This window comes from Gossypium hirsutum, chromosome A12, assembly GCF_007990345.1.
Source record: "Gossypium hirsutum isolate 1008001.06 chromosome A12, Gossypium_hirsutum_v2.1, whole genome shotgun sequence".
Classification (NCBI taxonomy): domain Eukaryota; kingdom Viridiplantae; phylum Streptophyta; class Magnoliopsida; order Malvales; family Malvaceae; genus Gossypium; species Gossypium hirsutum.
In genome coordinates, this window is record NC_053435.1 from 93,180,100 (window position 1) to 93,196,581 (window position 16,482).

The window sequence follows — 16,482 nt, forward strand, 5'->3', positions numbered from 1 at the left end:
ATTAACTTAATTTTATCATAACTTATATACATAATAATTTTAAAAACACAATTATACAAAAATACATATATATATGTATAAGACTATCTTGGTTTTAATAATGGATGCAAATTAAATATAAGTTCTAAATATATGTTTAATAATAACTTAAATAACACACAAAATATGAAGAAATAATAATACATGGCAAGGTATTACACGCATGATAGATTTTTTACATTTAAAAACTTATGTATAAAATAAACACATGTGAAATTAGAAAATTATGTGCATATCATTTTGCTCAAAAATACTTAAAAGAAATACTAAATAACATACTAGGATAACATAATAAGGAGACATATTTCAAAAATAAAATTTTTATAAATACCAAGATGAATTTTCAAAACAATATTATATGTACATAAAGACATGTAAATTAAACATAAGCTAAGAAATACTTTAAGTAATTTAGGTATATAAATATATTAACAACACTTATTAATAAGATATTAAAACAATGTAATATAAAAAGAATTTTACAACATGCAAAACAATAGTTATTATAAAAAACTAAAAAAAGAATGATTAATATACAAATATATGCGAAATATTTAAAGAAATAAGATACATGATGTAAACAATCTAAAATAATTGTACAAATGTACAAACAAAATTATTAACATGGATTAAAGCATACACATATTGAATGTATTCTAAATTAACCGATTATACAAATATAAGACTCAATTAAAAATGCATCAAGATAAGAAGGACAATTTGTAAATAAAATGACCATAAAATAGATCAATGCATAACATGCATAAATATATAGGGACTAATATTGTAAATCCTCCCAGGCCTGAATCACATCACTGTATCATGGATTAAAATGAAAATGCGCTCAAATTAGCGAGCTAAATTGAAAAAGAAAAAAAAACAAAGCAAAGCAAAAAGGAAGCAGTTGAAGCCCCATGCGAATGCAAAGGACTTAGCGCGCAAATTAACCATTTGAAGCACCAAAGTGTGGATCCAGCTAATGGCACCGTTTTCAATTCTATTCCCTCTTTTATTTGCCGTTTCAACTTCACATAATGCTCTCAATTTGGGAGGTTCCTTTCAACCTTGGAATCTCCTTTGATTTGATTTCAACAAAACAAAGAGAAGAAAGCCATGGCCTCTTCACACGGTAAGTTTTCCTTCTTTTATTTCTTTCTTTCGGTTTTTGAATGTGAAAAATAAACTAAAAAAATAAATCGAAAAGAAAATCAAGAATCTCAAGAACTTTCAATCACTTTTTAATTTCAGTAACTTTTTTTATTTTGGTATGCATGTGTATTTCTGAAAAAAAGAAGAAGATCCCCCATTTACATCGTTTACATTCGGTTTTATAGCCAAAAAATGAGTAAATAAAAATACAAAAAATCCTTGCTGTAATCTGTTATTGTTTGCTGTCATTTGCTGTTGTGGTTTTCGTTTGTTGCAGGTGTGCATGGCGTGGAGGAGTTATTTGCGGAACATGGCACGAGTGGAAGAATCAACTAAAGGCTGCGGTGGCTGAAGCTTCTAAGGTTTCTGCTGAAAATTCCCTTGGGGTATTTATTTTGGGTTATTTAGGCTAGTTGGATTAAGTTTAATAATTTGAACCCATTATTTTGGTTGCTGGACTATGTAAGAAATGGACATTGGACTATTATTTATATATTTTTTAGTTTTATTTTTTTGTTTTGGTTTTGGTGTAAGCCCGGGCACAAATTGGGTCTTAGGGTCTTACAGTAATAATTAAATATTAATATGTTTTTATATTTAAATTGTATATTTGTAATTTCTTATCTTTAAATATTCGGATTATAGAAATACCACTGAGTTTATACTTAACGTACGATTTTATTTTCCGTGCGCAGGTTAGGTACTTAACTTTTGATCGCCAATTCAACATCTAATAACAATCTTGAACTCAAATGTAGTGATGTTTATCCTTTGTGTTTAGCTAATGTGTCTAAATAATAGTTATTTTGTGGTTTGATTGTAAATGAGGTTATAAGTTTAATTTTAGTTGGTTTTATACATATAAATATGTGTTTGTTTTTGAAGCCATATTATGGCATGGTAAATTGAATTAAATCTAGATAGGTGCATGTGAATTTAATTCTATGTTTAAGTGCTCATGAACTAGGCAAATTGATTTAGATTTGGCATGTTTATAATTTGGATTAAAATGATGCTTTGATGACTTGTTTTGATGATATGAAATATTTGAAATTTCTGTCTGTTTGATATGTAAACTCTGGTAATGCTCCGTAACTCGGTTCCGGCGAAGGATACAGGTTGAGAGTGTTACAATAAATGTCATTTGAAGGACCTACTTTAAGTGAATCAAATCAGATTTGATCATGAGGAATGTCAATCGGAATCGTGCCTATGATTAAGGTCACACGATCTGTTACATAGACGTGTGGACAACACGGCCCACCACACAACCATATGCCCTAGAAACCCTAGTGTAGTTAGTGAACCACATGGCCTAGATCCTCTCACATGGCCTTCCACATGACCGTATCTCCCTTATAAGTTAATTTTTGCATTTGTCACACGTCCATAGCCTGGCCACACAGTTGTGTAACCCTTTCACACGGCCTATAGCCTTCCACACAGCCATGTGACCCCTATTTTAAAAATTTTACAATTTTACCAAAAAATTTATTATATGTTCAGTTTAGTCTCTATATATGTTCTGAATTATTTTTAGAGTTTTTATTTGCTCAATTAAGTCCCTGATATTATGATATTCTGGAATTTGTGATTTAATGGTTGAAGTGTTATGACTATATCGTATGTGAAAGGTATATTACATGCTAGTGTTAGTGTGAAATAGATAATCCGTTAGAATTAATTCTGACACCACCCTATTTAATTCCTGTTAATACATGATCACTGCTAGTGTTGATTTATCCTATTACAAAGCATGTCATACTGCATTGCATGGGGTGAGATGATATGTATGGAGGAAGAGTGACAGTTTAATTTGCATAAAATATGGTTTAATCACGAACCAAGTGTTAGTTTGTTTAATCTACAAATATGTTGTGCACCTACAACAAGTAGTAGTAACTGCAAATATGTGGTTTGATTACGAACCAAGTGGCAGTTTGTTTAATTTGAAAATATGTTGTGCACCCACAACAAGTGGTAGTAACTACAAATTTGTTGTAATTTACCATAACCCAAAGTGATAAGGTTGGATGAATTTTGGGGGACTCATAGTGTGGTGTGTAGCGGTAGGGTAGGATCTTTTCTGTTAAGCCGAAACTATATGGCATTCATAAAGCATGTGCATACTGTTGAAATCGGGTTTGGAAGACATTTAATCAAAAGTAACAAACATGTAATGCCGTGATAAATTTATTTCTATATCTATAAATATTTGACACAATTGTGTATCTGCTTCAGTGGCTAAGTGTTCGGGGTGTGTTGAGAGGTCTTGGGTTCAAGTCTCACCTTTAGTAATTTTGGTTATTTTAGATTCAAGCCTTACCCTTGTTGAGTGGGTTTATATAAAATTTTTTATTAATCCATATCAGAATGAGTTTACTGGTTTGAATGGTGGGTGTTATTTTTACTCAGTTTAGTGTTAGTGTTTCAGTGGTGTTGGGATTCTGAGGAATTGAGATTATATGGTTAGTGAGGAGAAATTTGAGGGATTTGAGGTATATTCATTCAATTTTTTCTCTCTATGGAAAACTTTAAAAAATTTTGACGTTCATTTTCTGTGTTCTGGAAAAATTCTTTTGTTTCCTTGCTTTTAAAATTCAATCCCAGTTCTGTCATTTAATTCTGGTTTTCAGTTCTTCGGTGTCTTTGAGCGATTTGGTAAGTGTAAGGGGTGTTTTCGTGCGGGTTAGAGATATCATTTTAACTGTTCAAATCAATGTTATTCTTTTCTTTCCATTGTTAATTTCGAGTTTTAACAGTAGTAATCGGGTACTCTCCTCTCGCTGAATTGTAGTCGAATTCATTCGGGGTGTTGAGGTACTAGAAATTCCCAAAACACACAAATAACGAATTGCCCAACAACATACCTATTCTGAACGAATCCAATAAGGCAAATGGATAGCACCACCACCACAACACGATCGATCAAAGTAAACGAAGACAGGCAGAAAGAGCCAAAAAAGAGGCGAAATCAAAGGAAAAAGTAAAAAGTCAAAAAGAGAGGAAAGAGAAAGGAAAAAAATGTGGAAAAAGAGAATGCCAGAAAGGGGAGGAATTTTTGGGAAAAATAAAAATTAATAAAAATAAAAAAAACCAAAATCCCAACTCCCCACGAACTAACCTATCCCATTAAAATCGACATTAGATTTTCATCCAACAACCTTAGAGTTTCAGTTCTACCGAACCTCTATCACACAACCGAAGCAAAAATTATCATCCACACTCACAAAGGAATTCGAACAAGAGACCTTAGGATAAGCTAACACCTTACCACTTGAACCAACAAGTTCTTTCTAATATGAGTTGGTTGAAAATAAAATATAAGTCCAACCATCAAAGATAACGCTAGGATAAAAAATAGCATATTTCCAAAAGTGGAACTTAAACCCAAGAACTCAAACACACAATCAAAACACTTAGCCACCGAAGTAGATACATATTTGTGATAAAATTCACAAAAACAAAGTTAAACAATTCAGGGCGTTACATCTTCAGAGAATTTTCTCTCTACAACTTTCTTTTGAATTTAAGTGTGTATAAAATAATGACCTAAGGCTTTTTTTATATAGAGAGAGTTTAGAGAGTACAACTATAATTAAACTTAATCACTTTAATATTAAATTAATAAATACTATTAAAATAAGTATTAAATTTAATATTAAAACTATTAAAATAATATTATTTTTGGAACAGTTAATCTAAAATCAAATTATCTGGAAGTCCTAGTAGGAGTGTGTTCCTCCACTGCTCAACCATTGAAAGACCATTCGCCAGCCACCGGAATGTCGTCATCGTCACCAACATCGTTGTGTCTGGTTGTGCCATCACAGGTAGGACACCTTTACGGCACCCCGAGCTAGTTCGATTGTTGCCGATTCAGTCTGGGCCAATGACGGTCCGATCGGTCTAGTCCTTTCACCAGTTGGACCGTCGGCCAGTTTCACATACCAGGCCCGGTTCGACCAGTTTTTGAGTATTGCTCTCAATTTTAGATTCTTGGGTCTAATTTTTTTATCTTAAGTCTAATTTTCAAGTTCAATTACCCACTTGGCCAATTGGCTGACTTGAAAATTAATTTCCAAATATATCATATTAATTTTAATTAATTTGATTAATTTAATTTTACTTGATCAAAATTAATTTTCCCAAAAATCACTTAAAATTTCCAAATTAATTTTTCAAATAAATTCTTTAATCAAATTTTTGTTTTTGTAAAATATAGTAAAATGTGTGTATTTATATACTACTTTTTAAGTGTTTTGCTAATTTGGTGTCACCCTCAACTTGGTCACCATATCGATAAGGAAATTACAAAAATACCATTTTGTAATTAAAATAAGTTATACTATTTGAGGGTATTTTAGTCTTTTTATTTTAACAAAATCCAATTAAAATATTCATATGGTAAGATTTGAACTCACATCAATTAAGCTAATAAAATCTTATATTTACTACTTAACCAAAGCTTCATTTTAACATATTTTATATATTTTTATTTTAATATGCACAAGTTATTATCTTTAGTGGTTACATATTTATACTATTTATTAAGTGTTAATTGAGTTGGTGTTACAAGTCAACTCGACAGTAACTCACAATTGTTGATAAAAACATGATAAGTAATTGTAGTAAGCAATTATATATTTTTATTTCACAAGTGTTAATTGAGTAGTTGGTGTCACATGTGTATCTCATGATGATGTACAAAAACATGATAAATAAGTTATATATTTTTATTTTACATTACAATATTTAATTTTTCCGTCACTATTATATTTACACTAATCGCAAATAAATACATTCTCATGATTGTATTGTGAACTTCACGGAAGGCTCCAATGCTTGGGTTTGATATCCGAGATTTTCAATAAGAGATTTCGTAAATGTAGTATACTTACAACACAAATCCTGGCTTCCAATTTTAATGGGTTAAATATTTATAATAACTTGTATTTGAAAAAAACATGTAAAGAAACTGGGCATATAATATAATATTGAATATAAAGTGAGTGAAAAATGATTGAATGTCTACCATATCATCCGGTTCCATTGTGCTTTCTGTTTGTATAAAATACAATGATGAAGATACGGGATTCTGTTCTAAGATTTTATTCTCTCTTCAATTAGATTATTTAAGTAAAAAGGTGGTTGGTGGCCGGCAAATAAACTGAAAAACTGATCCCTATACAATGTTTTTAACCAAAAACAAAGATTAAGAAATTAGTAATGTGTTGAAACTTTATCCTACATTGTCCCCCCACTGTTGTAATGGTATTTAGGAGGGAGATCGCCCCCATCAAACCAATAATTTGACATGAGTAAATGCTAAAATAGATGGTCATTTTCTTCAAGTTCGGCAACTTGAGAATTTAGTGTTTTGCCTTGCTACTTTTCACATCTTATTGTGTGATGGGTACAATTATTTACTGTTGAATTCAAATGCTCAAGTACATAATCTACATCTTAACATCTTAAATTCAACAAATTAATTAATTTTTCCCCCACCGAATTAATTGTCAATCATTAGGAGTCTCTTTTGCTTAAAATCCAATTATAGTCACGAGACCAAATTAAAATGCGTCACCCATTTTCTTCTCCTTTATCACCGGCTCCACATTCACCCAAAGTCAATATAGTAAGGAATAACAATGAAATTGAGGTTCTTGGTTGGGTGTAACCAAGCCTACTAATCCAGTCGGCAGAGGATTTTATTTTTCAACTTTTAATTCAACCAATTTCTTGTTTATTTTTGAATTTGTTCGTATTCAGTTTATGTTTATTAAATTTTTATTCATGTTCATTTATGTAAAATTATATGTGTTCATCTTTATTTTTAAATTAAACAAATATGTTTGTGAACATTAAATGAACATATTTATGAACATATAATAATAAAAATAAGCACACAAACAGTAAAAGTAATTTTATTAAACGAGTTTGTTCATGAACATAAAAGATCTGAACAAATTTTATTCATATTCAATTTGCTTAATAAACGAACTTCAAAATATTGTTCATATTCATTTATTTAGCTTAAAAAGCAAACATAAATAAATGGAAATCAAATTATTCATCAAACGCTCTATTCATTTACATTCTTAATAAAAATTGACATGTTAGAACTTTTTATATGATAACATTTGATTCTAAATTTGAGTTTGGATGGAGGCTTTTTTTAATACTATCTAAAAATAATTTGATTAGATTTTTATTAAAAAATTAAAAATTTTAGCATGATATTAAATATTTTGGTATAACCGTAAACCCTCAATAAAAGTGAGGCACTTGTGGTTGGTTGAGGTGTACGCAGTAATGATGAATCTTGATTAGCTTGTAAACATGAGGCTCAAATTATAGCTTTAATTGCAGATGTTGCGAAATTTCAAATTTATTGAACTAAAAGTGATTACATAACTCAAAGACGAAAAGGCTAGGCTTACGCATGCTTCTCATTTTAATTCATCAGTTCTGGCCCACTTATTTGTTCTACAAAGCCAATCACCAGCGGTAATCACGCAAACCAGGACTACTTTCTTTTTCTTTGCTAATTACTGTTATCTATTTTATTTTATATAAAATGTAAATATTATTGATTTTTGTTTCACTTAAGAATAAAATTAATTTAATAAATAGTTTACTTCTTGCTATTATTGATGAGAAAGGATAAAAGTAGAAAATAAAAAAATTGATTTTTACAATTTAGTTGTTATAATGAAATGTTATGATAAAAGATAACTACTATAGAGAGTACCAACTGTATTACAACTATAATGTATTGAAATAATTATAATACAAATTAATTATTATATCGTACTAAAATAAAGTTAGCTGGAATCTACACGTCACTCATTATTTGTCGAAGAAAAGCAAATACTTGTGGACATTTTTCATACGTCTCTTAAACTATGTATATATTCACTCAAACTCCTGAATACAAAAATATTATATGTTTCAAACTCACCAACTTGAAATTGTTACAGCAATAAATATAAACACTATTCTTACAAAATATATAAAAGAATTTGTACTTATAATAAAAAACATTTCATTATAGAAAAAATATAACTTTTAACTGTTGGCTCTTAAAGTTAATTGTTCCTTCTTCTTCTTCTTCTTCTTCTTCTTTTTTTTTGTTAAAATCAATAAAAATAAAAAATATATATATTTTAAATTCAGAATAAAAGTTTAGAAATATATAACAAATTATTTTTTTTCATATTTGCATGCAACTGAACCAATTCTCGTCATGAATACTATTTATGCATGCCTGTTTGGTTGGAGTGGGAAAAGTGCAGATGTTTCCACCATGAAACTAAAGCTGAATTGATTAGAGTAAATGAAGCAGGAAAGTTGGCAGTGTTAGACATTTAGACAAAATCATGGGTGTAAAAAAATATGACACAGATGTTTGATTAAAATCATGTTTAATATTCATTCATCATTTGGTCAAATAACCTTAATTCTTAAGTGGTGTTACACGACATGATGATAATGTAAATTTGGAATTATTGACCGAATAATATGAGCTTCAAACTAGAATTTCATGCTACAAAATTCGGTTTTTTCGGCTCTTAATTAATTATTTATTTCACTTATTTGCATTGTAAAAAAAATAGACAAACACCGCACTACACTCCACTACTTTGATCCTGCGTTTATACAATTTTTTTTACATCTAATCCTTCCTCATTGATGATTAAACTTGCTTCATTGTACAATCTTTGTACATGAACAAAATACAAAATATTCCATCCATTAAAATTGTATAGTTAAAAGTTTATTTTAGTATTTTATATATAAGGTATAATAATAAATTTAGCTTTCAACCCTTATATTTTTATTCAATTTAGTTGTTATCTTTTTTTTAAGGCAAATTAACCCTCAATCTTTCATGGTTAAAGTGGCACTATTTTTTCTTTATATATTATCTCAACAAATAAATTAAAAATTATAAAAAATTATTTTTAAAAAATTATAAATTAAAATTAAAAATCCAAAAATTATGGAAAATTATGTTAAAAATAAATAAGTTAAAATTGTTATTATGTCAATAAAAAAGAGACGACCGTTAGTGATTTATTGGAGGAATGTCTAAAATATTAAATTTTCAAAAATATTAATGACTAAAATAAGAAATTTTAAACCTAAATGATCAAAATAAAAATACTCTAATAATTGAGTTGTAACTTAATATTTGAAATTTGTAATCAACTAGTTGAGTTTGAAAAGACAACCCAATAATTTAAGCAGACACTTAAATGCCTCTTAAACTTTCGTTATTCATTCCCTAAACACCCAGTGCACAGCTTTACAATTATTCCTCAACCTTTCTCCCTCGCCTATTTCAATTTGCTAAACCCTTTAGTTTTTTTGCACTTAAAGAAATGGGAAAAATAACATTTTCACCCCAACATTTATCATTTACTCTCTTTCCTACTGAATTGTTAACTTTTTAGATAATATATGCTCATCAATTTCAAATTTAAAATCTTTTTTCTTTTTAAGAATTTACAAATATGTTATGGAGTCTACCTTTCTCATAAAAAGTCTACAAAGTGTTGTTTATCTAGAGGGCTTGACTCAGGGACATATTGACCCATTGAGTAGACCGTTAGTTTCAAACAGACGACATTTTAAAAACTACTCCTCAAAGAGTTGGCCACTTCTCAACACATGCATTCCCTTAGATGTCATATAAGAGGCAAGGGTTAAAATCCTATCGAAAGCTTGACACTCACATTCTCTTGGTAGGTAGTCGTGCATCATGGATGATCTTGTCTGACTAGGCTCTTTCGTTTTGTGAACCCCATCTTCGACACTCAAGCTCTTGACAGAGTTGGGAAACAAAATTCCTGTTCAATTTTGGGATAATACGACCTGTTAAGTGGTCCACCGACTCTAGGTGAATGACAGTTCACAAAATTATTTCAAAAGAATCGATCTCCTCTAAAAAAAGGCACTAGATCAAGTGGTAGCATGTGTGTCTTATATGCCATATAAGGGGCAATAGTTCAAACCCTACCAAACACACGATCTTTACATCTTATTGGTAGGGGACCGTGTGCAATGCATAACTTGATCCAGCGAAGTGTCCTCACTGTATGAACTTTGTCTCCACTTAGGCTCTCAATAGAGTTGAGATAATGAAACTTTAGCTCAATTAAGGGACAATATTGACCCATTTAAGGGTCTACCAGTTTTGAATGGATGACATTTCGAAAAACTTATTTAGGAGGAGTCGACCTTACCTTTACAAAATCTGTTCAAGTCTTAATTTCAAGCTGTAACAACATAATATATGTATATATATACACACATAAGAAATCTACTATAAAAGTATAATAATTTTATAATTTTTTGTGTAATTATCAACGTATTTTATTTTCTAATCATATAAATAATGTAGGTAAAGTTTTAAATATATTAAAAATATCTAATATTTTTTTATTTTAAAAATTTTTAACCATTAAATATATATTAAAAATATATTATTCTCAATCAATAAAATAAAAAAATTGAAAAAATATATATATTTCTTTTGAAAATATGTCTCACAAAGTTGATATGATGTTTGTTCCGAAGTCTGGAGATAAACAAAAGTATAGGGTTAGGCCCTACAAACGAAATAAATGACATTACTACTCAAAACTAAGGGGTGAGTTAGAACTTCATAATCCAAATCACATCATTATTGTTTGTTAATCAATTTGATTGATGACCTAATCCTTTTCTATACATTTTCTTCGCAAGATAATATTGGATTAAGTTCCATCGTACCAACATAACATTTTTATCAGACTGCATGTCCGTTCATCCTTAGCTATTCATGCATGGTTTGAATTGATTACTCACTGAGGTTTTATTTATTTATTTAGGTTAATTTTGGAGTGAATTCCTAAATATATCATCGATTCAAAAGAAACGAGAGAATGGATCGAAATGATTACCCTACTTGTGTTCATGTTATATATATTTTAAAACAATCCCAAACTCCAAATTTACCTTCTTTCCTTTAAAAATTATTGTTCTTCCAATCACAATATTTGTACCTCATTTTACTATTTTCAACTTACTAAAAATTGTTTTAAGTGATGCAAATAGGAGAATATTTATTTTATATTTCATTCAGTAAATAAAAAAAATTGTATAAGATTTATAAACAAATAATACTTCCAAGACCTTAATTAACATCTTAAACCTAAACTCTAGCTATAAGAGTTATAATTATAATTAAAAGAAATAATAACATCTCTTTATAAATCCTCCAAATATGATTCCATACAAACAATAATTAATTAAATTGAAAATTATGAAGCTATTAACCCAATCATGGAGTTGCCGGCCATGTGCAGAAAAGAAACTCATATTCTGGTTAAATGCTTCCGCAGGTTACAGCTTGAAAATCTTTATTTTTAAGTTGAAAACACAGGTTAAATTCCATCCACTTTTATTATAAAATCTAATTGCTTAGTTTGCACTACATTGTGTGCATGAATGTCCTTTCCACCAACAATAATCAATTCATTAATATGCGTCTCTCCATTTATGCATCTTCCTTAGTCATGGAACCAAAATCCATTTCTTTTATAAGCTATGTATGGCTGCACTAATTTTATAAATTTTACTTAATTTAACTGTACATGAATTGAAAGCTATTATTCAAGTTGACATTTTTATGTAAGTAAAGATTTAAGGGTCAAGTATGGCCCTCTTATGACTTATGTCACAACCTAGCTTTTGGAGTTGTTATTTTTTTTTTCTTTTTTTATAAATTAACAAAGCTTTTTAGAGAAAAGAAGAAAAAACATTAATTAGACAGTAGTTCAAACTTATTAATTGCAGCAACATAAATTCAAAGAAAATACTGCATTTTGGTGGAAACTATCATCTTTTTAACTATATAATTTATTTATTCACTATATGATACTAAATTAAAAATATTGAGAAAAGCGGTCACAAAATATTATTTTATATAATTTCAAGTGAATAATTAGATTTGAATATAATTGACCTCCCAATAATAATTAATGGATCTTATTAAATTTAGCATCCAATTAGATTCTTTAATTCTTATAAGTTAGAAATTAGGTGCATTATATGGGTGATTAGATATTACACTGATAAAGCACATCTAAAAAACTAGAATTCTTTATAATTATAAGATTATGAAGTAATTACATTTTTACAATTACTTTATAGTATTCAAACACACAAACATATTTATTGTATGATTCATATTTGGGATTAATGAGTAGCAATATAGTGTTATGCTTGTTTAATCAAGAAATGTAATATTGCTTAAAGATGAAGGCGAGGCATTGCTTATAAAACAGCAAAAACAGACATTTCATAATCCTTGGATCAAGGATATATTATCAAATGCAAGTAGAAGAAGAAGAAGAAATGGAGGTGAACAATTGTGGATTGTGTAGTGTGCATAAACCTGCCATTAATGCTTGAGCACATGGAGGGGTCTTCAATTGCAGCTCCTTCTGAAATATTTAAATGAATGGTCTGCAAGCGGTGTTGGATATTTATTAATATTTAAACCTTTGTCTTTCTTATTTATTTATTTATTTTGGGTTTTAGGGTACCAAATCAATGTTAGATAAACTAATTTTTATACTTTAGACACTGCCTTTTGCAATTTCATTTGTGTCTCAAGAATCCCCATTTTTTTTTCTTTTTTTTTTGTGGCCAATAAAGAATCCCTAATGTTTAGGCCAGTTTTTTTTTTTTAAATAATATTCAGGAACATGTAACACGCATTGGATTTTGTTTCTTCAAATTAAAAAGAAATAACTTCAAAGTAGAAAATGTTACCCATAGTCTTGAATTGAAATTTATAAAAAAAAATTGTAATTACGTAACCATTAAATTTCTTTGTTTAAATTTTATTTGTTATAGCGATGTGGTTTTTATACTTCTATAACAGCATACTGTTATAAAAACATAATCGTTGTAAATTTATAATAAAATTTATATCTTGAATTTTTATCAAATAAAGAAAATGAGAACTATGTTCAAAAAAGAAAGAAAGTGAGAATCAAATCAATAAAATTAAAAGACATATAATAGGTGCATGTATTATTACTTTTGTGCATATTTTATTTTACATTTTTTCACATGATTAGTTAATAAAATTTAACAAGCTCAATATGAGTTATCAAATTAAATTAATTAATTTATTATGAGTTACTAAATTAAAGTCACTTTATAAGTTTATGATGTTCTAAATTCATAATAGAATATTTAATTAGAGAACATAATAATTTTCTGAATTGGTGTCCTTAATTCCACTCATTAAAGATTATTTTCATTTAATAAAATATGATTAATAAATTTCTTCATGTGGAATTTAATCATTTTATTGAAATAATATTTTAATCGAGATAATTTTCATTTAATAAATGGTAATTAATAAGCTTGCTTGTATGAAATAATTATAATTTTACTTGAAAATTTAGATTATATGTTAATATATAGAACTAATTTGATAAAGAACGTATTCATAACTATGGATCTTGTTGTTATAAGTGAAAAACTATTATAGAAAGTTAAAATAAAACATTAAAAAGTCAATTCTTTTAAATAATTGATTGTTAGAGCAAAATACGATTATAGCATGTAGTTATTATAGATAGAGCGGACTTTATATTGCTTTGTGTTGAATTTAAAAATAATGCATTAAATAAGGGAAAGAGGTTTTTTTTTCTTTCTAAAAAATCAATTAAATATTCTTTAGAAACCTAATTAATGGAAGCCTTAAAAATAAAGAAATATTAAGGAGTAGCTACTGAGATTGGTGGATATAAGGTATTAAATGAAAAGAAAAGAACAGAAAATTAATGTGGGTTTATTGTTAAAAAAATTAGATAATTTGCTCTCAACCCATGAAATATAAAATGTAATTGGTTTCACTCCCTTGGAAAGTTTGGACAACAAATTGATCATAATCCTAAATTATTTGTTTTTGAGAATAAGATTTAGTATTTAGGTTGGTATTCTTTATAGTGATTTTATGATTGTTGTTTATAATTTATAAAATAAATATAGCTTTAGGAAAAATATATAAAAAATTTGAGCCCTCAATTTATGTGATGGCAATCTCTTTATAAACCGAATTTTTGTTTATTTTGGATTGATCTGCTTTTCAATCACTCACTAGATGCCACATCTTGTTATCCCATCACAAGCAGGACCACTAATTTCTTTTTGCTCATAATTCATAAATAATAAAGTTACTGTTAGATATGATTTTTAATTAATATTAGATTCTGTGAGAAGAAGAAAAAAAGTATATTTATTAATTAAAAATTAATTAATTTTATATAAAAAATAAAAAAATAAGTACAATTTTTATAATAATATAAATCACTTTGTATATAAAAAAATAATTTAAATTTTTTTTAAATTGAATTACTGCTGAATTGGTTTGTGATATCAAATAAATTAAAATTTAAAATATAATATAAATAAATAGAGAATAAATGGAATTCCTCTAAACTATATTTAATCATATAATTAATTAAAAAAAAGATTGTTTAATAATGAAACCCTAATCAAATATAAATGGAAGACTTAATACACATCCTTTACTGCTAGCTATTGAATCCAAATTAAAAAAGTAGGTTTTGAAAATTGAACTCAAAAAGCTTTTCACAATGCTTCCATTTATTACCTGCCTGAATCACCCAATTTAGCATCTAAATTGATGGATTTATGTTTATTTTTTTGAAAAATCAGTGGAAATTATGTCTTATTTGGGAGAAAGTACACAATTGAACTCTCTTTTTAATCATAAATCACAGCATTTTCAAATTGAAGAGATACCCATTAATAGATAAATCTCATTTCATCACTTTTTTTTCTTTATTTCTTGCTTTCTTTCTTTTTTTAATATTTCACGATTCTTATTACACATAAATTTCTTTAACAAGTATCCGAAAAAATACATATAAAAATATAATCTCTTTAAAATTTATATAAAACATGGATTATATTTACCACGTCCAACACATACTTCACTCATTTTTGAATATAGATAATAGGGTGTATCTTTATACAAGAAAAAGAACTTCATCATGTGATAATATACAGATATGTTCATAATAGAGTGAGCAAAATGAAACTTTCTTTCTGACAAGCACTACTAGCTACAAGGAACACATGAGAGGCAGAGAGTGGTTGAACCCCCCCCCCCTTCTTCCCTTTTCTTTATTTCGGGTTTAATTGTCGTCGAAATTCATTGCAATTGACCGCAACCCGTTATGTTGTCACCACCAGATATACGAGATGATTGGAAAGACGATGAGGCCGGCAGATTAATGGTATTGACCAAGATAGTTAGCTAACATTGAGAAAGGAACTAAACACAACCCTCTTTTGTTTAACTCTGTACAATCATTCTTCCCATAACGAAATTTCAATTTGTTTTCTTCTTCAATCTGTATGTCTGTGGCAGTTTCCTTCCCCTAATAAGAAAAAACCAACAAGTTCAACTCTTTCGGTCAACTATCTAACCAAAACAACCAATCTCATGAACATATGATTCTCAGAATAATTCATGAGTTTACCAGAGAACTATGGGCTTGGTCTTCTCTCTTTCTAGGATTCATATCATTTGGTTTCAACTCATCACTAACCTATAATTAGAAAAAAGAAAAAGAATTGTTGAAGCATCATGTTATTAAGAAACACCTCAGCTATAAAGAAAAGCAGAAATAGGTGAGTTTGTTTGTTCAATGATTTTTACCTTGGGACTGTTGACAGGTGAGCTTGCTGTATCCTCCAAAGAATCATCCTCCTCATAAATCTCTTTAGTTCTTGTTTTCTTGAACCTTAATTTCTTGGGGAAAACATGGTGATGATGGTCAATATTGTGGGGTGATTTCCATGCAGTAGCAGCATCTGAGATCAAGGAAGAATCACAATCAAAACTATAAGAATAACTATCTTTTTGCTGCTGATGATTTGAGAAATCTTCAAAATAAGCAGTCCAGCCACTTTCTTCAACTGAGTCGTCCTTAGAAATAGCAGATTTGTGTATAGATGAATTGATAGAGTAATCTTCCATATCAGTCAAATTAAGCAGAAGAGAAGAGGGACTCTATAGATTGGAAAGAAGAAACTCGTGAAGCTCTTAGCAATGGAGGATTTATAATGGAAAAGATGATGATGATGATGATTAGCTTAAAATAATAGAGACAAGGGAACCCATAATTTAGAATCTTGGTGTGACCCAAGTGTGGGCCAAGGGTAGTTTGAGGAAATTAAAGCAGCAGTTGCAAC

At 28.7% G+C, this 16,482-nt stretch overlaps 1 protein-coding gene and 1 long non-coding RNA gene across 3 annotated transcripts; one reads left to right on the forward strand and one right to left on the reverse strand.

Moving 5' to 3' along the window:
- Window positions 1-1,007: 1,007 nt before the first annotated feature.
- On the forward strand, window positions 1,008-2,696 carry LOC107940639 (uncharacterized). 2 transcript variants are annotated; one of them, XR_001695485.2, is made up of 3 exons: window positions 1,017-1,168; window positions 1,466-1,550; window positions 1,884-2,696. It is a non-coding gene; the product is annotated as an uncharacterized lncRNA (long non-coding RNA). The 2 variants fall into 2 exon arrangements; XR_001695484.2 differs by lacking the exon at window positions 1,884-2,696 and having other exon boundaries at window positions 1,008-1,168; window positions 1,466-1,696.
- Window positions 2,697-15,149: 12,453 nt separating this feature from the next.
- On the reverse strand, window positions 15,150-16,460 carry LOC107940637 (vascular-related unknown protein 1). Its single transcript, XM_016874072.2, has 3 exons — window positions 15,947-16,460; window positions 15,768-15,836; window positions 15,150-15,665 (listed from the first exon to the last, which is right to left on the reverse strand). Exons 1-3 carry the CDS (start codon window positions 16,265-16,267, stop codon window positions 15,516-15,518), a joined length of 540 nt encoding a protein of 179 aa, XP_016729561.2. The 5' UTR covers window positions 16,268-16,460; the 3' UTR covers window positions 15,150-15,515.
- Window positions 16,461-16,482: the final 22 nt, after the last annotated feature.